At 52.0% G+C, this 24,037-nt stretch overlaps 1 protein-coding gene across 4 annotated transcripts; it reads left to right on the top strand.

The window, feature by feature from the left end:
• Positions 1-1,136: 1,136 nt before the first annotated feature.
• MAP1A (microtubule associated protein 1A) lies at positions 1,137-23,688 on the top strand. 4 transcript variants are annotated; one of them, XM_051977196.1, is made up of 8 exons: positions 1,137-1,391; positions 2,369-2,470; positions 12,265-12,347; positions 12,618-12,758; positions 12,956-20,136; positions 20,233-20,756; positions 20,925-21,145; positions 21,317-23,688. In XM_051977196.1, exons 1-8 carry the CDS (start codon positions 1,160-1,162, stop codon positions 21,470-21,472), a joined length of 8,640 nt encoding a protein of 2,879 aa, XP_051833156.1. In that variant the 5' UTR covers positions 1,137-1,159; the 3' UTR covers positions 21,473-23,688. The 4 variants fall into 4 exon arrangements, with proteins under 4 accessions (XP_051833156.1, XP_051833154.1, XP_051833158.1 ...); XM_051977194.1 differs by having other exon boundaries at positions 12,956-20,756; XM_051977198.1 differs by lacking the exons at positions 1,137-1,391; positions 2,369-2,470 and adding an exon at positions 8,373-8,486 and having other exon boundaries at positions 12,956-20,756.
• Positions 23,689-24,037: the final 349 nt, after the last annotated feature.

Below are 24,037 nucleotides of genomic sequence, written 5' to 3' on the forward strand. Positions count from 1 at the left end.
TACCACTGCAGTTTGATGAGTCCCTAAGGATTACTTCCCACAGTATGAATGCTTAGTTAGAGTCTAGTTTGGAAACTGAGCTATCTACAGACCTGAATTAGAATGAGTGACTAACCCACAGAGGAAGAAGAGGAAGAACATAGGGATATAGGAAACAACAGAGAAAATCACATAGTCTAGCCTCAAATGCAAGTGTATTCCAATCCATCATATACCATTGTCCAAGACCTCCAGAGGTCACCTCTTCTCTCTTCCCGCAGTCAGAGAGGTTAATCTCTTCCCAGCTCAGAGAGAGGTCTCTGCCTCCCCTCCCCCACAGTCTGGAGAAGTCTGCAGGAAAAGGTCTTTCTTGGGTCTTATCTAACTCACTCTCACTGCAGTTTGAGCTCACTCCTTGGTGTCCGGCTTCTCCTTGAAGATAGAGAACAGTCAGCCACCATCCTCTAAATCACAATGTCCCCATAGAAATTTGGAGATGGAGGGGAGGCCCTGCCTCCAGCGTTGGGGCTGGAGACCCCCTAGGTTGGAAGGAGGTGGCTGAAGGGATGAGCATGGAGAGGAGGGCAGGTGGGGGGAGTAGGAAAGGGATAAGAGTGATGAAAACCAGGTATCGAACACCTCGGGTCATCAGGGAAGGAGACGCCTAACCCAGTGTAGAATGACAGGGATGGAAAGAGCCAACCTTACAGAGACAGGCTTCGGGGAGCAACAAGATGGCTCCCCCGTAGGCCTCAGGAAAAAGTCCTAGCGAGCAGCTCTTGTTGCTGACCAGCCGGACCCCTGACCCTTTCCTTTGGGTCCCTTACCTCCCTCCGCCCCTGCCTCGTGCCTTAGCCCCGGTCCAGCCGCTGCAGGTTCGAGTGAGGCAGGTGCGGGGTAGGGGGGGGAGAAGGGAGCTACAGAGGGGGAGGGGAATTCTAGGGAAGGAGAGGTGGGGGAAGAGGGGAAAAAGGTCCCCGCCCCTGCGCATACAGAGCCGGGGGGCCTCAGGCTGCCCCCTCTTCTGACTAGAGCTTCGTCCCCGCCCCTGCAGTGCCAGGACTCCGCCCTCTGACGAGATTCAGCCAATGAGCGGCCTCCCCCATAGCCCTTTAAGAGCCGCGCACTCTCGCCGCCGCAGCCTGGCTCTTGCCGGCCTCGCGCGCCAGCCGAGGTTTCCATGGAGACCGAGGCTGGGCCTGGGAGGCCTGCCGGCGTTGCCATGGAGACAACTCCCGAGCTGGGGTTCTGCAGCCCCGGCGCGCGGTTGGTTCAGAGCCCCGGGGAGGTGCCGCGCGAGGCTGGGGTGGCGGCTGCACGCTGGGACCCGCGGAAGCACTCCTTACTCATCGTGATCGGAGACATCGGCACCGAGAGCCAGCTTCGGGCCGTTCGGGTCCACCTGGAACAAGGTGAGAACCATGGGTCCCGGCTGCGCTCAGTGCATCCTCCGCCCCGTGTTGCTAGTCCTAGCTGCATCGTCTAACCCGTACATCTTCATCCTTCATCTCAAATCTCCACATCCCCAGCATCCCGGGTATTTCATTCATTTACACCATTTACTTAAGGCAGCTGCCTCCTCCGTCCTATACGTCCTCTATTTCATGCGACCCGGCTTCCTTCGTGCATTAACCACACCTAGCTTCCCATGCCCTTTCCGCACTCCCCGTTGCTGTCCCGCAGTCTTCAGGGGGCTCTGTAGAGCCTCTCATGCCTGTTGGGGCTCCGCCCCACCCCCCTTGTGTCCCGCAGTGTCTCAGGAGTGCGAATCTTCCCAATGGTCCCTTAACCTTCCTGGAGAGTTTTTAACCTGGTGCAGCCTGCAGGTTCTACACCAACCTCCTCAGTCATGGCCCCTGAGGGATGGGGAAAACACCAGGGCACTTTTCAGTTGGCTCAGACAGGTCCCCAAACCTCTGGGAACGAAGGTGCTAGTTAGGGACCATGACGCGACTTCTGGGGCCTATGGCGCAGCACTGCAGAGACACCACCTGCGGGGGACTCTCAGACTGCTGTGGGGTGGAGCAGAGGAAGGGGTAGAGAAGGGGAATCTAGAATCTCAAATAGCTGGAAGATTTGAAGCAGGAATGACAGCCAAGTGTGGACAGAAAGGTTTTTTGGCTTCTACATTAAGAAAACTTTTATGGGATAGTTAGGGGGAAAAACTCATTTTTTACAAAGTTTATACCCTTCTGAAATAACCTGGAGAAGTTGAAAGTGAGAACAGGCAGGAGAATTTTTTTTAGCTTTGTAGATATACTAGTGAAATTGATTGTTAGACTATATTCTTACCCCTTCTGCATGCCTTGAAGCTTTTTTCCATCCTGCATCTGCTACTTTTCAAACCTTGACCGTTTTGACCCCATCCCTCTCTCTTTTTGTCTCTCAGGAATTCTTTCATGGAACATTGACTTATCCCTCTGCAACCTGAATCAGCAGCTGAGACTCTTCATTACCCGGCACTTAGCTCACTTCTCCTCAGAGGTCAAAGGTCAGGCCCATCTGCAATTGTCTATATCCTTTGGGTGAGGGTGGACAGATGGGGAGAACATGGGTCTTGGTATCAGATCAGATCAGAAAGGGCTGGGCTTTCTGGGAATTCCAGGATCCTTGAAACTGATGGGGGAGGAGCCCAGGGGTTTATTGGGAGGCAGAAGAAGAGGAAAAAGGGAAGGCAGTGGAGATTTGGCTAAACCAGAAGAGAAGGATAATTTGGTGATGAGTGTTAGAATGACATTCATTAGTTCTCTACGTAGGGATTGGCTACTATTCTAATTTTTAAAAAAAACAATTTGCCATGAAAAATCTGCCTTCTCCTACTACCTTACCCTTTTCTTTCTCTCACCTTCCTTTTTCAGAGTCCCTATAATCTCTCCCCATTTCTTTGCTCAATACTTTTCTTCTGGGCAAAGTCCGTCTAACAGTCAGTCAATAATCACTTATTGTTTACTATATGCCAGTCATTGTGTTTTAGCACTTGAGATACAAAGAGGAGCAAAAAATAGTCCCTGCCTTCAACCAATTTCCTTGTACCTCTGGTTTGGATTTTGTTGGCTCAGGTCCTGTCAGGGTTGAATACTAAGAACTAAGAGGTCTTGAGAGAATCAGAGGTTCTTGGGTCCATTATTATAGGGCCAGTCACATCCTGGCTAAATTATAGAACATTGCAATTTCTCACCTTATACTGGAGTTAAGGTTAGACAAAGTATAATCTTAGGAACTCTGATTCTTGGTTGCAAAGGCATTTGTATAGATTACTAGGAAGCATCTAGGCCGTGGCTATAAAGAGATAAGGATAGAAAAGGGGATATAAAAGCACAAAGTCATAGCTCACAAAAAGCATGATTCGACACATTATTGACAAATTATTGCATACTGAGTTCAAGTAGTTCTAGCTTCATAAGTACAAAACATCAGTTTCACAATCCCTTCATCTGATTATATTCATATCCTAGTCAGCTTTTAAATTATCTAGTATGTGGATTATCCAAAAACTCCCCCTCTTCTTCTTCCTTTTCCTACTCTTCCCTCCTATTACCTGCTTACTGACAACTCTAGAAATAGTGCTTTTTCCTCCCCCTCTTCTTCTTTTTCCTAATCTTTCCTCCTACTACCTGCTCACTGACACCTCCAGAGATAGTGCTGGAAAAGGGAGAGAAGAAGGTTAATATAATCCATTCTTTATTATCTCCATATGGACTGTATATTTGGTGGATTATCTGCAGTAATTTTTTTTTAATCCCAGGCTGACATCCCTTGGACACCCAGCATACTTTTGGGCCACATACTCCCTGCACTGTCAGATGTTTTCGGAGCATCAACTAATTTTAATCTCAGGCTAAATAAGCAAAACATTACTAGATAACATTTTTCTTCTAAAAATAAAACAATGTATTATGAAATCAAACACAAATACTTTTTAGATAACCTTTTAAATTAGATTATCCACATCATCATTTCCTCGGTTAGCACTGATAAGAAAAAAAAAAGTTATTTGCCACTTTTTCCATCATGTTCTGATAAAAACTGCATGGGAGGGAAAAAGGAAAACTAACACCTAAATTGAGATTTGGGTTTCTCTCTCCATCTTAACTGTCCATGATAACCTACCATTCGCTTATGACTAATAATTTATGTTTGGTCTCTTGCTTTACATTTCACAAAGAATTCTCAAGGGAAAAAGGAAAACTAACACCTAAATTGAGATTTGGGTTTCTCTCTCCATCTTAACTGTCCATGATTACCTACCATTCATTTATGACTAATAATTTATGTTTGGTCTCTTGCTTTACATTTCACAAATAATTCTCACATGGTTTTTCTTTTTAACTTCTCAACAACCCAATGAAATAGGCAGGCATTATTATCCCCATTTTACAGACCAGTTCAGTTTCCTGATTTCTAAATTGTCCAAGGTCACAGAACTAAGAATTAGAATCCTGGTCCTCTGCATCAATAGTAGGCTGTGTTGAAGATTAGGAAAAGAAATGCAGATCAAAATTTTAAACCAGGCAATTGAATCATACTTTTAAGTCAATACACAGAGGAACACAAAGAATATTCTATAATCATGCTCAGATACACTCAGACAAAAATGAAGCCCAGCCCAGGTTTCTTCAGCTATAAGCCTTGTTGTGGGAATTGGACTCATATATTCCAGGATCAAAGCCTGCCCCCACCCTCGTAGAAAGTGCCAGTGTACTGGTACTATTTTAGACATCCACATTTGTTTTGTGGCAGATCATTGTCCGTGAGGATAGGGGTGGGGTGTCCTGGAGAATTTCCAGGGAAAAAAAAAGACACTGCTAAAGACAGTCCTAGACTCAGCCTGCTCTGTTTCCCCTCCTTTCTCTCCTCCAAACCACTTTCAAATACCAATAGAGATACACACTACATCCTCATCAGCTGTCTCAGAGACACCAGTCAGGCCAGAGCAGCTGTAAACACTTGGGGATGTTTGTGGGAAAGCAAGGTACAGATACAGTCATAGAAATAGAAGAAACCTTGTTAATCATCTGACCCAGCCTTCTCCTTTTTCAGATGGGGAAAGAGGGCTATAGTGAAGAACTATCTTAATCAAGGTCATACAGTGAAAGTTACTGGCCCAACCAGGGCTAATGCATATATATATATTATATATACACACATACATATATATACACATACATATATATATATACATATATATACGTACGTATATATATGTATATATATATGTATGTGTGTATATATATATATGTGACTTTAAGAGACTGTCAGCCCAGGGTCACAAAGCTAAATGTGAAAGGAGGAAATTCCCAGGTGTTCCTGACCCCAAGGCAAAGTCTCTCCATGGCAGCACATTGCCCTTCAACATTGCTCTGTGTCTGTAATCCCAAAGACATCCTGGTCCTTTTCCCTGTCCTCTCTCCACAAGGCCATGACACTATTCTATTCTAAGAAGCTGTTGAAAAAGATGGAAGTTCTTTTTCCAGGAATAGAATAAGGGAAGGACATCCCTTTACCCCTACTGCTCCTGGGAAGACTGTCTGGGAAGAATGGTCTTTCCTAGGAAGGTTTTCCTAAGGAAACAACAATCACCTGCCAAACCATCTGACATTTGTTCTTCAGAACCTTGATGAATGACAATTCATAGGATGATAGCTTTAGAACTGGAAGAGACTGTAGAGGTCATGTAATCCAAGGCCCTAATTTTACAGAGGAGGAAACTGAGCCCCAGTGACTTTTCCAGAGCTAAACAGGTAAGATAGCAAGACCAGGACGGTCTTCTGGCCACAAACATAAGCACTCTTTCCACTACGCAGCAATAGGTTGGGGTATTTTTTATTCTTATTAGCACAAACCCAGAACTAAATAAGAGTTACAGAGTAGGATGGCCTTTCTACTGCTGAGTATTTGCAAGGGTTGGGGGTGTGGGGGTGGGGAGCAGGGATGGGAAGAAAAAGAACATAACTCTGAGGTTGATTATCTGGGAGAGAGACCCTGAACTACTTCCAAATAGCCCAGATGGTCCTTAGGGCCTGAGAGAGCTAGAAAGGCTTCCAGATTCTCTCCCAAGCTATTAGCAGGTAGATTTATCTACTCTTCAGATACCATAGCCAGGGACCACAAGATCTAAGCTATATCTCACAAAGTGGAGGGCCAAACAATACTCACCTGCCCCTTTGGAATCATGGTTCTCACCACAGGCCTTTTTGGACCTCTCTGTAATATTCTCTACTTCCCTTTAAAGGGAAGTAGAATAATGGGCTTTTTAAAAAAAAATCATACTTATGTAGGCATATATCTTCATCAGGTTATGGTTTTTTGCTCTGCTGTCTTCAAAATGTCACTCCCAAAACAGGCCAAGGACTCTTTGGGTGGGTGGAAGCAGAGGAAGAACTATGGGAAAACTATTGTCAGAGCTGAAACTGTGTCCCCAGAGTATCCCCCTCACTCATTTCTCAACACAAGATCCCTAGAGATATGTATGAGTGGAGCAGGGAGTGGGCAGAGAATGCCTTTTAAACACCATTGGGGAATAGGAATGGAGGATTGTCTGAGAGGGTGTTTCTTGCTGTTATTCCTATTGGTACTGAGAACCTAGCCTAGCCAGCTTTTTGCTTTAACTTTCCATGTTTTACCTTCTGAATCCCCCTGTCCCCGAGTACTCCTGGAGGGTGAAGAAGGAGTGACCTCACCCCATCCTGGTACAGTGGCTATTTTACATCCCTGGATCAGAACAGTAACCCCTCCCCCTTACTAGGGTACTCCATGACTCAGCTCCTCCTCTTACTGCATAGTTAAGAGGGGGAAGGGAGATGCAGGCTGTCCAGGACTAAGGACTGATTTGCTTTCTCTGACCTTCTAGTGCTTCCTCTCCGAGAGCCAGGTGATACAGAGTGGAAGGCAGCTAAGAGGATGGGGAGATGATGCAGGGGAAATGGGCACAGTCACCTAGATAGGGGCAGGAAGGAGGAATGATGGACGGAAACGGGGGAGGAAATAGCTCAGTGAAGAGCCTGAAGACTCAAATGGAATGGAAGCATTAAGTTTCGATAAGCTTTCACTCTGACTACTTAGAATATTTCACTAAAAGTGAAACAGAGAAAGGACCATAGGAAACAAACCACCAAGAAGAGGGACACACCTAGTGGGAGAAAGACAGGGAGTGATGTACTCTCCACTCCCATTTTCTCATTAAGATCAGAAAATTTGTGTCATTTTTAAGTGAATAGAAAGAATATATCTTAATGCCTAGCTTAGTCTCAGATTCAAGTCTCTCCTCTGGAAAGGTGGTGGGCAAACCACCTAACACCTCAGTGCTCTCAGACACTCTCTAGGACTATTGTTACAGATGGGTGGCAGATATCCATTAGTGAAGAGAGTTTCCAGACTGGGAATTTTACTTTCATGATGTTAGGCAAATGAATTAAGCTCATTGTGCCTCGGTTTCCCCATTTGTCAAATGAGGGGATTTTACTGGGTGGCCTCTGAAGGAAGTCCTTTCCAGCTCTAGGTCCATAATCTTTTATTTAAATCCCAGGTCTAGATAGAGAACTCTTGCCAAAAAAAAATTTTTTTAGAGGAAGGGCACAGCAGCAGATGAGAGGTTCCTGTCTTCACATTCAGTAACTGAAGAATGATGACTCCTGGAGCAACTCTAGAACACTGCCTCTGCCACATTTGTCTGAGACTTCACAAACTGTCCTTCTGCCCCATTAAATGGAAAATCTCAAACCTCTGCTTTAAGAGAGGCCTAATTTCTCCTCACCCCTTGGTTCAGATTCAGGCCCAGGGCTCGGCAGAGCTTGGTGAAGCTTCGCACTTGGTCCCCTCTCACCGCCCCGAAGCCTCTAGGTTCAGTTTCTCTTCCTCTTCATCCTTCTTGGCCTCCCTTCCCCTCCAGCCTCTTTGTCTCTTTCTCCTCCTGGGACATGGGGAGTGTCCCCTTGTACCTACCAAGGGTAGAGCAGATGGTGCTTGATAGAATGGGGGAAGGGACATTCATCTCTTGTTCCCCCTATTGCCGCCCCATACCTAATAGAAAATTATTAAAGTTTAATAAATTATTAATGTTATTAATAATATAATAGTAAAAACAAATTATTAAATCAATAAATTATAAGATATTACAGTTCCATAAATATGTCTTAATTGACAAAGTTGGAGAAAAGCCCTTACTGGGAGGGCTGTGGATGGGGGGAGAGGCGATATCCCCTACTCTTTTATGGCCCCTAGTCTTGCCTCAGCTTTTTTTCCTCTCAGAATCTTCCTAAAGGACTCCCAAAGAGAAGTGGAGGCATATAAGTAGCTCTGAAACAGTAGAATATAGTGAGGGTAAGGAAAGAGTTAAGACTCAAGTGCCTCGTCATGAATCCAGCCCCCCATCCCCGCCCTGATCCCGCCTACCTCCCCCCAACCAGCCAAGCCCTCCCCCCCCAAAAGTGCTGCAGACTCTTCCCCATTGCTGCTGGTTGGGGCCGAAGCCACCCGCCTCCATGAGGGCCCCCCTCCTACACCTCAGGGTAGGAGCTGGACTGGAGAAGGGGAAGGGAGGGGGAGCCTAAGGATGGGGGAACAGTGGACCTAGGAGGAAAGGCAAAAGAACTGGGGAGTGGGCAAGGGGAAGACAAGGTAGGGATACATAATTTGGGACCGGAACCTGGGGGGGGGGGGAGCAGACAGGCCCTAGGATGGTCAGAAGAGGGAGGAATTCGGGGTGGCGGGCAGGAAGGGCCAGGGCTGGGGCAGGGAAGCCGCCCAGCCTGTGTCTGTGACAGTCCTGATATAGACCGGGTGGAGCTATGGGGCCCGGAGTCTGAGGATGGTGCATGATGAGCCAGGACCCTCACTCCCTGCGCCTTCCCCTCACCCCATCCTTTAGCAGCCGGGGATGACACAGACATATAGGACAGAATCTTTGGTGTAAAGGGAGGGGATTTTCTTGGGTGGGGGGCGAAAGCTGGTGTAGGGAATGTGTCTTAGTGGGAGGGTCCCTGAGGCTCAGCTGCCAGCTCTCCCAGCTGCTTGGGAGGGGGGAGGCAAGGAGGGAGTGGAGATGACACTGCAATGGGCTTCTGCATGAGAGGGAGTATGCGGGGGTTTGGGGGGCCGATGGGGGAGGGGGTCATGGAAACGTGGCATGAGTGCCCTCGGGAAGGCTAGTTTGCAGCCAGTATCCGTTACTGTCAGCGAATGTCCGTTCCGGGCTTCTAGAACCCCCTTTCACTTGCACCCCACCCCGGAGGCCCTGCCCCTGGACCGCCCGGAATCACGGCTGAGACTGGGAGCTTCACCCGCACCATCAGCCAGACTGAGCCTTTGAGGTTTCCAGACCAGTTCTTTCCTATGCCTGTGCAACCCCCTCCCATCCCTGCTTTTCCTTCCCAAAATGAGGGTCCCTGCTCTGAGGGGCACACGCTGTCCCTGCTTCTCCCACACATTCCTATCCTCCCCCCATCCCCCTTGCAGAGACAGCCAAGAAAATGACTTGTCATGGTGGGGGGGAGGGGGGAGGAGCCGGAGCTGAGCACACAGACACACTCACACACTCACACTCGCACACTCACACACTCACACACACACACAGACACTGCGGCACACTGCAGCTGCCGGAGCCATCCCCCACACACACCCGGCTCGCTGCGGAGCCACCTGCCTCCTCTGCTGCCCTGGCTCCGCACCCCCCACCTCCCACCCAGAAAGGGGCCCCCGTGTCCCCGAGCAGGGGAAGCTCTTAGGGAGTCTTTCCCAAGGGAAGAGGAAGAATGGGGTAAGGTCCTCCCTCTGGGCCCCTCACTCCCGTGATGCAATTATGAGGAAAGGGGAGAGACATCAGGACCGTGTGGGAGCGTGGGAGCAAGGGGGCAGGTAACCCCGGGGTTTGGTAACTGGTGCTATTGGGAGGGAGGGGGTCTGGTATCGAAGACCCGCAGAACAAAGGGGAAAGATTTCTTAGAACCAAACAGGAATCCTGGCGTGTAGTGCCAACCAGACTGTTTGGTTTTTACCTTTTTGATTGGAATGGATGACCTTTGGGGGGTGGGGGCACCTCAGGTGCTTTCAATCAAGACAAGTTATGGATGACCCCTCATATCTCCCCCCCCCCCCCAGTCCAACCTTTTATTCCCAGACCAGCTCCTGAGTAGATGTTACTAACAGGTCCCTTATCTCCTCTGAAGATTCTTTACTCCTAAATGATACTGGATTTTCTATCTCCTCCATATTTCTGGATTTCCCATCCTTCCCCTCATTCAGTATGGTCCAAATAGGAATAGTCCTCTTCCACATTCCTTCCAAATTATGGTTTGGGATCGGATGCGTCCTTCTCAGAAATCCCCTTATTTCAGCTCACTCTGGTCTGGGAAATGCAGAAGGAGGACAAGGGGGACTTGGGGCTAAGTATTATTAGATAGAGGTTAGGATCTCACCTTTATGTCCCCTCCCAATCTAGACCCATGATAACTCCTCTGTTACCTTGAAATATGTGATTAAAAGACCCAGGGTAATAGGGGGAGGGGAGATTTCTCTTTTATCGGCCTGACTCACCATTTGATTTTTCTGCCCCATGGTTTGATTTCTTGTTAAGAGTCCAAGAAATGAGAAAGGATATGAATTTGGAAAAGGAGAGGAGGAGGATGGGGAGGGAGTTTGGAGCATTTTCCTTTCTTTCCATATTTCCTTTGGTAGCTTTCTAATTGCTGTCTACATACTTTGCTTTCTGTGCCTGGACACTGGGATCCTAGCTTAGGGGGGGTCTGAGATGGGAAAGGAGGAGTCACAGAATCATAAAATTTTGGAATAAAAAAAAACTAAAAGAGCCTAGTTCCTGTTCCCTCATTTTACAGGTGAGGAGATTGCATTCAGCGATTAAATGACTTTTCCAAGGTCATACTGCTCTCAATGGCAGAACCAGCACTTAAATTCAGGTCTCCTAATTCCTAGTCTGGAGAATTTTTCTGTTTACCACATTGCCTTCTCAGACCACTCCTTGCCAGGATCCTCAGGGAGGTTTTATCATATTGGGATTCTTAAGACTTTCAGAAAGTGATACCGGACTGGAAAGCTCTGACACTGCTTGGAGCTAGGAGAAATGTATGTATTAGGATTTGGGATGTCCAGTATGTCCACAGAAGGAAGTAGTAGTAAGGAAGTAGAACCAGCGTTCTATTTCTGAACAGTCAAACTCAGGATATAGATATTTTGGATTTTTCTGAGCCTCTCTAAAAAGAATATTGCAAGTGGGGTGAAGATAGGGAAGGAGGAGGGAGGGAAGCCTTGGGCACTGCTCAGAAGGTACCATCTTCTCATTCCTAGCCCCATCAAAGGTATAAAAATCCATGGGAAGATACAACTGATGGGGGGAAGCTGAGGATCATGGTCTTGGGGACCTCCCAGCTGGGCCCCCAACTCCCAGGCAGCACCAGGAGCACAGGGCTCGAGTTGGACAAAGGCTCCTTGTCAACTAGGGAATCCGAGGCAAGAGTCCCAGTAGGCAAAGCATTGGGGTGGGAGGGTAGAGGGGGAAGATGCTTGGGTGACTAGAGGAGACATCAAACTGGTTAGTTTGGAAGGGGTGAGCTGAAGGAGAGGTAGTGTAGCAATCCCTGTAAAGGATAGGAATGATTAAAACTAAAAGTAATAATAATAACAACTAGCATTTATATAAAACACTTAATGGGTGCCAGGCACTGTGTTGAATAGCTCTCTCAGTTTCTTCATCTGTAACATTGGGACAATAATAGCACTTCCCTCCTAGGGTTGTTGTGAGGATCAAATGAGATAATAATTATAAAATCCTTAATGCAATACCTATAAGTAAATGTTAGATTGTGTTCTCTTTTTAAATGTATGCAGCTATGTTGAGCACTTTACAAATATTGTATTACTTAATCCTCACAACTTTACAAATAATATCTCATTTAATCTTGGGAGATATTACTATTATTATCTTTATTTTACAGTTGAAGAAACTGAGTCAATATTTGGTAAATGTCTGGGGTCAGATTTTAACTCAAGTTTTTCTGACTAGGCCCAGTACTCTATCCTTTACACTATTTTGCTACTTCTAGTAGAGAAAGGACCAACTAAGGAGGCCCATCATGCCCTATTCTTAATCTACTCAGCCTCTTTTCCTTCCTAACTTCATTTCTCAGTATCTCACTCCTTCTGGCCCTGCTCTCCTAATTCCTTCATGCTCTCATCATATCAATTACTTATCTTTTCATTTAATCAACCCTACATTGGCTCCCCTCTCCCCTCATTCTGTCCCCTTCCATTTAAAATTTCTTCTCTCTATCACAGGCCAGCGGACCCTCTGTCATCAAAGTGAGACCCTCGAGACCGTCATTCTAGTAAACCCCAATGCAGGGAGCATCAGCTCTGAGGTGAGGCTGCGGTTCCGTGCTTCTCCTTCTTAATGCTGAAATACCCTCTCTCCCCACTCTTTACCACATGTCTGAGTCACCACACTTGGCCCCCAATTTTCCTTTTCCCACTATCTCCGGATCCTTCTCCCAGGAGTACCATACCCGTCCCAGGCTCATTCCAAAGTATAGGTACATAAGTGGGATGAGGAAATCACCCTATAGAGCTGAATAAGGAAGGTGAAGAGAAAACTACAGGTGTCTTCTTGCCCATTTCTTACCTCTTTCTAGGTGTACTCCCTCCTTAGCAGCCCATCGGCTCACAAGCTGCTGATCTTGAGTGGACAGAGTTCAGAGCCTGGTGGAGATCTCATTCTACAGAGTGGCACCTACTCCTATCAGAATTTTGCCCAGGTCCTTCACAATCCGGAGGTGAGCTTCATTTTGGAGTTTTGGGTGAGGGAGCGTAAAAGTGGGCAATCCCTGGGGAGCCCCTGGGCTGAGAAAGAAGTCGGGCCAGGCCTTGAAAGGATGGGAGTGGGGACCCTGCTCAGAGGTGGAACCCAGCACCCAATGAGAGGCAGATCAGCCCCAGGGATCTTGACTGGGTTTTTATCCTGTTTGTTTAGGTTGCACAACTGCTCAGCAACAGAGACCCCAGTGTTCAGGCCTCCCTCACTGTGTCGTGCTTGGGTGAGGGTGACTGGAGCCGCCTGGGCCAATACAGCTCCCAGGAAACCTTGCACCTTCGGCTAAACCCGGAGCCCACATTGCCCACCATGGATGGTGTGGCCGAGTTTGCAGAATATGTCTCTGAAACTGTGGATGTGCCGTCTCCCTTCGACCTGCTGGAGCCCCCCACTTCTGGAGGCTTCCTCAAGCTTTCCAAGCCCTGCTGCTATATCTTCCCTGGCGGTCGTGGGGACTCCGCTCTCTTTGCTGTCAATGGTTTCAACATCCTCGTGGACGGTGGCTCTGACCGGAAGTCCTGCTTCTGGAAGCTGGTGAGACACCTAGACCGCATTGACTCGGTCCTGCTCACTCACATAGGCGCCGACAACCTGCCCGGCATCAACGGGCTCCTGCAGCGCAAGGTGGCGGAGCAGGAGGAGGAGCAGAGCCAGGGTTCCAGCAGCTACAGCGACTGGGTCAAGAATCTCATCTCCCCGGAGCTCGGGGTGGTCTTCTTCAACGTCCCGGACAAGCTGCGCCTGCCCGACGCTGCCCGGAAAGCCAAGCGGAGCATCGAGGAGGCCTGCTTGACCCTGCAGCACCTGAACCGTTTGGGCATCCAGGCAGAGCCACTGTACCGAGTGGTCAGCAACACCATCGAGCCGCTGACCCTGTTCCACAAAATGGGTGTGGGCCGGCTGGACATGTACGTGCTCAATCCCGTCAAGGACAGTAAGGAAATGCAATTCCTCATGCAAAAGTGGGCCGGCAACAGCAAGGCCAAAACAGGCATCGTGCTGGCCAATGGGAAGGAGGGGGAGATTTCGGTGCCCTACCTCACCTCCATCACAGCCCTGGTGGTCTGGCTCCCGGCCAGCCCCACGGAGAAGATTGTGCGGGTGCTCTTCCCCGGGAACGCCCCCCAGAACAAGATCTTGGAGGGGCTGGAGAAGCTTCGCCACTTGGACTTCCTGCGCTACCCTGTGGCCACCCAGAAAGACCTGGCCTCGGGGTCCATACCCGCCAACCTGAAACCCAGTAAGATCAAACAGCGGGCCGACAGCAAAGAGAGCCTCAAAGCCTCTGCCAAGCCCGCTGTGGGAAAGCTGGCCAAGCGCGAGGAGGTGCCTGAAGAAGGGGCGAAGGAGGCCCGCGCAGAGCTGGCCAAAGAGCTGGCCAAGAGCGAGAAGCGGGCCAAGGAGCCCCCGGAGAAACCTCCAGAGAAGGCGGCCAAGACCGACAGGGTTCGCACCGAGTCCAGTGAAGCGCTGAAAGCTGAGAAGAGGAAGTTGATCAAAGATAAGACTGGGAAGAAGCACCTGAAGGAGAAGGTGTCAAAACTGGAAGAGAAAAAGGACAAGGAGAAGAAAGAGATTAAGAAGGAGAGGAAGGAGATCAAGAAGGAGGAGGGGAAGAGAGAAGAGAAAAAGGATGCTAAGAAGGAGGATAAGAAGAAAGACGCTAAGCCAGAACCCAAGAAATTTTCTAAGCCAGACCTGAAACCCTTTACTCCTGAGGTACGAAAGACCCTCTACAAAGCTAAGGTTCCAGGCAGGATCAAGGCAGACAAAAGTCGAGGGGTCCGTGAAAAGGAGGCCTCCCTGGAACCCCGGACACCGCCAGCCCAGAAGGAGGTGGCAGCCCCGCCGGTAGTCGCCGCGCCCAGAGAGCTGGTCTTATCCTCCCCCGAAGACCTCACCCGGGACTTTGAGGAGATGAAGCGTGAAGAGACTGTTTTGCTGGAGCAAAAGGACAGTGACCTGGAGGTGAGGTCACACCCTCCTGAAACTAGGGAAGAAGGGCTGCCCAGCATGGCGGGTCTGGAGGCTTCACCTTCTGGACTGGCCGTGGATCAGGATGAGGCTGTGAAGGGAGAGAAAGACATTGCCCTGGACATCCCTGGAGGGCCCACCTGCAAGGTCGGGAGCCCTGGTTCTGGGACCCAAAAAGAGGGGGCTGAAGATGCTGGGGAGGTTCAGCGTGGGAAACAAATGGAAGCTGAGAGGTTTCTAGAAGGAACAGATGCCAGAGAGGAGAGCGAACCAGAAATAAAGGAGGATGTGATTGAAAAAGCTGAGCTGGAAGAGATGGAAGAAGTGCATCCCTCAGATGGAGAGGAGGAAGAGGAGGAGGAGGAGACAAAGGCTGAGGGTTTATTCCAGAAGCACCATCTGCAGGACTCCCTGAGGGTCACCTCCCAGGGCAGGGAGGCCCTCGGGGGTCGGGAACTGGGACCCCCGGGTAAGGCCCCTGAGAAGGAGACATCATCATTCCTCAGCAGCCTGGCTACTCCTGCAGGAGCCACAGAGCACGTCTCGTACATACAGGATGAAACCATCCCCGGCTACTCAGAAACAGAGCAGACCATCTCAGACGAGGAGATTCATGATGAGCCCGAGGAGCGCCCCGCCCCATCCAGGTTCCCTGCAGGTACCTATGACCTCTCAGGGCCTGACGCTCCCAGCTCCTTTGAGACCAGCCAGCCCATGGAGAGCGCTGTCCCTTCCACCCCTGCTAAAGGCTTCGGGCCCCCAGACACAGAACTCCTCACTTACCCCCCCAACATGGTGGCCGCCCCCTTGGCTGAAGAGGAGCACGTGTCCTCGGCCACGTCCATCACTGAGTGTGACAAGCTGTCCTCCTTTGCCACGTCAGTGGCCGAGGACCAGTCGGTAGCCTCCCTCACGGCTCCCCAGACCGAAGAGACGGGCAAGAGCTCCTTGCTGCTGGACACGGTCACCAGCATCCCTTCGTCTCGCACCGAAGCGACTCAGGGCCTGGACTACGTGCCGTCCGCAGGTACCATCTCCCCCACCTCCTCCCTGGAGGAGGACAAAGGCTTCAAGTCTCCACCATGTGAGGATTTCGCGGCGCCCGGTGAGGCCGAGAGGAAGGGCGAGGCCCCGGGAAGAGGCCCGCTTGCAGATGGAGAGGAGGCAGCCGGGGCCGCCGGCGTGGCGCTGTCAGAGAAGCTGCAGGATCGCTACGGGCCCCCACTCTTCGACACGCCTGCGCCCACTCTCCCCTCGGGGGAGCCGATCCTCGGGGAGCCGGAGGAGCGCTGCTTCAGTCCCGACGACAGCACCGTCAAGATGGCATCCCCGCCCCCGTCGGGCCCCCCCAGTGCCGCCCACACGCCATTCCACCAGTCTCCCGTGGAGGATAAGTCTGAACCTCAGGACTTCGATGAGGCGGTGTCCTGGGGAGAGGCTGGACGTACACCAGGAGTTGGCAAGGAAGACAGCGCTAAGGAAAAGCCCAAATCGGAAACGGTGGAAAGAGAACCAGAAAAGGAGAAAGCACACACCCCGCCCCCCAAGAGCCCTCCCACCCAGGGGGCAGCTGGGAGCAGAGTGCCAGAGCTGCCAGCACAGGACAAAGCTGCCGCGTCAGAAACTGTGGAGGTGCCAAAGAGCCCACGCTTGATTCCTAGGACCGAGAGCCTTCCCGGAGGTCCGCAGACGTCACTCCAAGAGGCAGACGGGATCCACGAGGATGAGCCGCCCCACGTCTCTAGCCGAGTCCCCTCACCAGAAGACGCTGAGCCTCTCCCCATATCCAAGGCAGTTTCCCCAGGCTCTGCCAGCAAAGGACCTGCTTCCCCATCTCCTCGAGGCTTGGTAGAACATGGCCTGCCCAAGGACCACTGGCCAGAAGTCTCCCCCGAGGACACCAGGTCCCTTTCTCTCTCGGAGGAGAGTCCCAGCAAGGAGACCTCCCTAGACATCTCCTCCAAGCAACTGTCACCAGACAGTCTGGGGACTCCCCAGCTTGGCGATTTGGGCCACGAAAAGGAAGAGTCCGTCCCTGAAGCCCCGGCTGAGCATGGTGCTCATCGCTTGGCTCCTGCCTCTGACCACTCAGCCATGGGGTTTTCTCTCACGGAAACCTCCCCCACCCACACGGCTCAGACCCACGTCACAGATGACAGCCCCATCAGAGAGATACCTGACAGTCACTCCTCTCACACCGAGGTGCCCAGAGACTGGAAACTCTCTCCTGGAACGACCGCAGGCCCTGGGCAGGACACTAAGGTCCCAGACAGCTCTCTCACCAAAGGTCCCAAGCCCCCTGAGAGCCTGGTTGTGAAAGATAGCCCCCCCGGGTGGGAGGGTGAGGCTCCAGGGCAGGACATCAAGGCCCAGGAACAGAAGGAGAAATCCCCAGAACCTGAGGATGAGGCCCTGGAGAAGGAGACCTCTGAAAAGAACAAATTATTGGAAGAAAAGGACAAGGCTCTGGTAAAAAAGGGCAGAGACCTGGAGAAGGGCCAACCCCTAGAGGAGGAAAAGGCCCTGGAGAAGAGTGGAGAACTGCAGGAGTATAAGGGTCAGGAGAAGGACAAAGTCGGAGCGGAGGCCCTGAAAGAGGACAGGGTCCAAGAAGAGGAGCAAAGAGCTTTAGAGGGAGACGGAGACTTAGAGCCCAAGAGCCCAATGAGGGAGGAGAGAGCCCCAGCAGAAAAGGACAAGGTCCTAGGAGACAAAGACTTAAAATCGACAGAGGTGGCCCCAAAGCAGGCAAAAACACAGGAAGGAAGCAGGGTCCTGGTAGAAGACGACCAGGCCCTGGAGGAGAAAGAGAAGACCAGGGTCTCCATCTGGGAATACAAGTCCCAAGAGCAGAAGGAGGAATGCTGGACCAAACAGGAAGAGGAGAGCCGAGAATGGCAGGGCACAGCCCCAGCCAGGGAGGCTGCAGTGGGAGAGCAAAAAGAGGCTGCTCCCAGGTGGGAAGACACGGCCCGAGAGCCTGACAGGTACTGGCAGGAACCCGAGGATGAGGTGGCGGAACAGGAGACATACTGGAAAGAACTGAGCTGCGAGAGAAAGGTCTGGTTTCCACATGAACTGGACAGGACCCCGGGCCAAGGGGCCCGACCACGGTACAGCGAGGAACGGGAGAGCACCTTCCTCGATGAGGGACCAGATGATCAAGAGGTGCTCCCCCTGGATCATACGCCCAGGAGCCCCTGGATCCCAGATTACAAAAGTTTCCAAGAGTCATCACCACAGGGTGAGCTGGAGATGGAGCGCTGGCTCTCAGAGTCCCCTACTGGGCTTCCACCAAAGGAAGACAGAGTAACTCGCTCCCCCTTTGAGATCATTTCCCCTCCAGCTTCCCCACCGGAGTTGGCTGGGCAGATGGGTTGTTCAGTTCTGGATCATGCTGCTGTTCCTTCGGTCCTAGGTAAAGAGACCCCCGCTCCAGAACCCAAGCCCCTGCCGACTCCTCCGAAAGAGCCTGCTACACCCTCCTGGCTGGCTGAGATCCCCCCCTGGGTCCCCAAGGACAGGCCACTCCCCCCAGCACCTCACTCCCCCGCTCCGGCACCCCCCACGCCCGCCCCAGAGCCACTTCCTCCTGCCCCTTTCTCTTGGGGTATGGCCGAGTATGACAGTGTGGTGGCTGCGGTGCAGGAGGGAGCGGCCGAGTTGGAAGGAGGGCCCTATTCACCCCTAGGGAAAGACTACCGAAAGGCCGAAGGGGAGAGAGAGTGTGGAAGGGAGGATGGGGTTTCCGACCCAGGCCCTGCGAGCTCGCAGGTCTCCGAGGCTGGGGAGCGCGCCGCAGCCAAGGAGCCTGAACAGGCGGAGCCCGAGCAGAGGGAGCCCACGCCGTATCCAGAGGAGAGGAGCTTTCAGTATGCAGACATCTATGAGCAGGTGCTTCTGTCTGGCTTCAGTTCAGCTTGTCCCACCAGGGAGCCCCCGCTGGGTGCCGCAGGGGACTGGCCCCCTCGAATCTCAGCCAAGGAAGAGGCAGCTGGTCGGCACACCCCTGCAGAAAAGGAGCTGTCGTCTCCAGCCTCCCCTAAGGACCGCGGGGCAGACGCAGCCTTCCACTACGCCTCGTTTCCTGGGCAGGGCGCACTGAGGCAGGAAATGGAGCCCAGTCCCATCCCTCCAGCTGTGCCTCCCCGTTCTGCCGCTCCAAGCAAAGGCCACGGCTCCCCTCCTGACGGAAACCTCCTGAGCTGCAGACCAGAAGGGATAACCCTGTGCCCCAAGGAGGCGAGTCGGGAGCAGGCAGAGTGCTGGGATGAACAGGCCAGTGACTCTGAGCTGGAGAAGGGGGCTCGAGAGCCGTCCGAGAAGGAAGCCCGGCCCCTGAGCCCCCCCTCCCCTACTGCTGCTGAACCTTCTATTCCCAAGGCAGGCCCGGAGGCCTCTTCCTCCGATTCCCCCCCTGCCCCAGCTCGGCCTAGCCTGGACTTTCCCGCCTCAGCCTTTGGCTTCTCCTCATTGCAGCCATCTGCCCCCCAGCTGCCCTCCCCAGCAGAGCCTCGCTCTGCACCCTGTGGCTCCCTTGCCTTCTCTGGGGATCGTGCATTAGCTCTGACCCCAGGACCCCCAACGAGGGCCCGGCATGATGAGTACCTGGAGGTGACCAAGGCACCCAGCCTGGACTCCTCCCTCCCCCAGCTCCCATCCCCTACCTCTCCCGGGGCTCCTCTCCTGTCCAATTTGCCCCGGCCCGCCTCACCGGCCCTTTCGGAGGGCTCCTCGTCCGAGGCTACCACTCCTGTCATCACCAGTGTGGCTGAGAGCTTCCCCCTAAGCTTGGCAGCTGGGGAGATGGAACCGGGAGCAGAAGCAGCGGGCAGAAGCCTCTGGGACCTAACGGCCCTAAGCCCGGCCCCGCCAGCCACCCTGAGCCCTGCCCCTGCCCCTGCCCCTGCCCCCGGCCTGCCTGGGGACATGGATGACGGCACCCTGCCCTGCCGCCTGGAGTGCTCTGGAGCAGTCACCAAGGAGCTGGGATCCTGCTCAAGCCCACCCAGGGACTGCGCAGCTAACGGCCCCACGGAGGCCAGCCCCAGCCCCCCGGGGCTCCCCACAGCCAAAGAAGTCCAGGAGAAAGCCGAGCTTCGCCCCGACTGGGAATGTGGGGGCTGGCCCGCAGGAGCGGAGAAGTGCCCCCGGCCAGCCACGCTCTTATCTCCAGAGCGGCCCTTGTGTCCGGGAGACTCCACCAGGAGCCGGCCTCGCAGCACCTCCCCTGAGCCGGAGTCTGGGCCCCAAGGATGTGCTGCCGAGCCTTGGCCCCGCTGTGGAGAGCTGTCCCCATCCTTTCTCAACCCTTCCCTGCCCAGGGCCGCCGTGGACGACAGCGATCTTTCTACCGAAGAGGCACGGTTAGTTGGGCGAGGGGGACGGCGCAGGGCGGGGGGGCCAGGAGGCGCTGGGGGACCAGGCCCCGTGGCTGATGAGACACCTCCCACTTCTGCTAGTGATTCGGGCTCCTCACAATCAGACTCAGATGTCCCCCCAGAGACTGAGGAGTGTCCCTCCATCACCGCGGAGGCAGCACTGGACTCAGACGAAGATGGCGACTTCCTCCCCGTGGACAAAGCGGGGGGAGTCAGCGGGGCACACCATCCCCGGCCTGTCCACGACCCACCCCCCGTTCCCCAGCCTGACCCCCGCCCACCCCCTCCACGCCCAGACGTGTGCATGGCTGACCCCGAGGGGCTAAGTGCCGAGGCTGGGCGGGCTGAACGGCTTCGGGAGAAGGAGAAGGAGAAGGGGCGGAGTGGGCGAAGGGCCCTAGGCAGGGCCAAGCCAGCCTCCCCTGCCAGGCGTCTGGATCTCCGAGGCAAACGCTCTCCCACTCCTGGGAAGGGCCCCATCGAACGAACCTCCCGAGTCCCACCTCGGCCCCGAGCCTCCGCGGGCCAGATGCCATCTTCCGAAGAAAAGGATGGACACAACATTCTGAACAAGGGACTGGTCAATGGCCTCAAGACTGGTTCAAGTAAGTAGCAAAAACAAGAGGTAGAGAGTTTGATCTAGGATAGAACTTGGCTGATAAGAGGTGGTGGTATGGCAGAAGTCGAGAATTAATGGGAAGAAGGGAGAGGGGACATCCTGTTACTGCTCCCCTTTGTTGTAACCAAGAATTCTGGCATTTCTTTATCTATAGCTGCCGTGGGCCAGAAAGGTGGGTCGGGCCCTCCAGTGTATGTGGACCTTGCTTACATCCCTAATCACTGCAGTGGCAAAACTGCTGATCTCGACTTCTTCCGCCGTGTGCGGGCAGCTTACTATGTGGTCAGTGGGAATGACCCCGCCAATGGAGAGCCAAGCAGGGCCGTCCTGGATGCACTGCTGGAGGGCAAGGCACAGTGGGGAGAGAATCTGCAGGTGAGTGGAAGCAGGAGCTGGCAAAGAGATGTGCCCAACTCTGTCTGAAGCAAAGACCATAATTCTGGAGCTTTCTGGGGACTTCAGGGTGGGGAAAAACCTGGGGTTTTTCCCTATCATGTTCTTACTTCTCCTTTGCATGTTTCTTCCCTCAACCCTATCCCCATTCAGGTGACTCTGATCCCTACCCATGACACAGAAGTGACCCGTGAATGGTACCAGCAGACACACGAGCAGCAGCAACAGCTGAATGTCCTCGTCCTGGCCAGCAGCAGCACTGTGGTCATGCAAGATGAGTCCTTCCCGGCCTGCAAGATCGAGTTCTGAAGGGACCACTTTCCCCTCCCTTTCATACCCCTTTCCCCAGCTTTCCCAGAGAATGGCTGAGGCTGAATCCTTTGGGAGTGGGGGGGGCTATGGAGGCTGAATGGGGCAAAATGCTTGGGTTCTAGGGGCTGTTGAGTGGGAGGCATCATTCCTCCCCCCTTATTATTCAATGCCTCTTTCCCCTTTATCCACAGACCTGAGAGAGGTCTCAGAACCAAAGCATTTCCCCAGAACCAAAGGGAGCAGGGAGGTAGGGTAAGCTCAAAATGGGGATGGGGAAGGCCACTTGTTGCCCAGGGACCTTGAGTAACTCACTTTCTTCCAGAACTGTCAAAAGCTGGGGTTTAGGAGTGGGAATACGTATAGAACCCAGGATTCTCATGGAGAGCTCTGTCTTCTAGCATGAAGATCACTCCCCACTTCTTAGGGACCTCCTCATCTCTAAAGTATTTATTTTTCATCCCAGGATTTCCAATTATAATTTATTATACGACCTGGGGACATGATACTGTCAATTAAATGCCCAGAGCTACAACCCTGTCTTCTATACCCCGATTCTGGCAGAAGTTGGGGTTATCTTGCTGCTACCCTGCCCCTAGGATTTCTTCACATCTGAATGTCTCAATCCAAAACTTGAAGCTCTTTTGACCAGTGGGCCAAACTGGGGAAGAGGGGATGTTCTACTTTCCCCTATCAGCCTCTGCCCCTCATCGGTAGGCAGCAAAGGCAGGGATCTTGCCTCTAATCCTATTCATATGCCAAGGGCCTAATTCCCAGGCCAGGCCTGTTGGGCAGCAGAGGGGATGAGGGAGGAACCAGACCAGCCCAATCTCAGAGCTTTCCTGAGCCCCCCGGACTCCATGGCATATTCCCTCCCATGCTACTGCACAAACCTTTCCTGCTTGGCTTCTATGCATGTGGCCATCTATGCTGGCCTGGTGTGTAATGGGTGAAAATACGCCACTGCCTGAACCTTAACATTTAACACCCCACCATTGTGCAATACCCCCCACATTTCCAATACCCTACTGCCCTCCTGTAGCTGAGATGGGGATACCTACTTCCTCCCTAGCCCAGAGTTCTCAGAAATTAAAGCTGGGAGGTGGAAGTCACAGCAGAGGAAGAGTGGGGTGGGAGAAGTGGGGAATACAGTGGAGGAGGTGAAGCTAAACTACAGCTCATCATTGTAGGATCAAAAAAGACTGAACATGGCACCTTAGAAAAAGGGACTTCCCCTCCTCCCCCAGAAAGTCCATGTGTTCCCCTGCTTGTCTGCTGCCAGATTGTGAGGCCGAGACCCTGACACAGTTGGTTGAATGGGTTCAGCTCCTATCCTGAAGGGAAGAAACCAAAATAAGTTATTTTCCTTGCTCCTTCCCCTTGCTGCTCTGCTCTTCATCCCTGCCCAACCTTCCTTCTGGCTCCTCACACACTCATCTTCCCACTGTTGTAAAGGAGCCACCCCGAACATTAACAATAAACCAACTTTATGGCAGTTACCCCCTGGGCTGACCAAGCTCTTGTTGACTTCACATACTACTTGGTCTTTGGACCAGTTTCTCCCTCTCTACTCCTCCCTCCTTGCCCCTACTCCCATGGGAGATTTCATGATTCACTATAGATTCAAAGGAGGATGACCAGAAGCCTCCAAAAGATCATGTATGTGTCAGGGGAGGGATGGGATGTCCTTATGCCCCACTGTGCTGGTTTCAGAGACCAGGGAGAAAAGCTTAAGCACAGAAAACAAGAGTTTATAGGAGGGAAAAATAGTCAATGACAACTTGAAGAGAATTCCTAAGAAAGGGATTTAAGAGTAAGGAAACAGGGACTGATGTTAAAAGTGAACTAGAATTAAAGACTAGTTGTAGGGTCCCTCCCTATCTTCAAAATCCAGAATCTCCTAGGAATCAGATCCCAGGGTGAAAATTCACACCTACAAAACAGACTACAGTTCAGTGAGGAGCTGAGTAGGGTCCCCAGTGAAGCTGTGATTATATGGGCCTATTATAGTAAGTGGTAAGACTGCAACAAGTAGGGAGAAGCTGCGGCTATAGGAACTCTCACTATCTTGGGAATAGTTTCTACACTTGGATTGAAAGAGGTGGCAAAACGGGCAGAGTCTCTTCTCAAAATATTTCTTAGAGAATGACAACCAAGTTCAGGGGTAATGATCCAGAGTAGGGCGATTCCACAAATCTAATAAACTGTGTAAAAGATCCAGGGCTCTAGTGATTCAATCCTTCCCTGACCTCCACCCTACTGGTCAAACTCTTCAAGGTTTCCCCAGATCCACTGGTCCATAGGGATCCCCTAGAATATCTTGCTTTCTATTACCTTCCTATCCAAGTGCATTAGTTCTTAACACCACTGAATCTTATACCTGTTATCATTCACCTAGTTACACATAATCTCAATGTTCACACTTAGACCATCATAACACTTGTCATTATTTCATATTTATTGAGCACTCACGATGTTCCTGCCCTCACCCAATTCAAATGATTATATCTCCCTGCCCACCCTTCCCTCCCCCCTCCCCCCATCATCTTTGGGAAAAGCTTCACA

Source organism: Antechinus flavipes, chromosome 2, assembly GCF_016432865.1.
Source record: "Antechinus flavipes isolate AdamAnt ecotype Samford, QLD, Australia chromosome 2, AdamAnt_v2, whole genome shotgun sequence".
Classification (NCBI taxonomy): domain Eukaryota; kingdom Metazoa; phylum Chordata; class Mammalia; order Dasyuromorphia; family Dasyuridae; genus Antechinus; species Antechinus flavipes.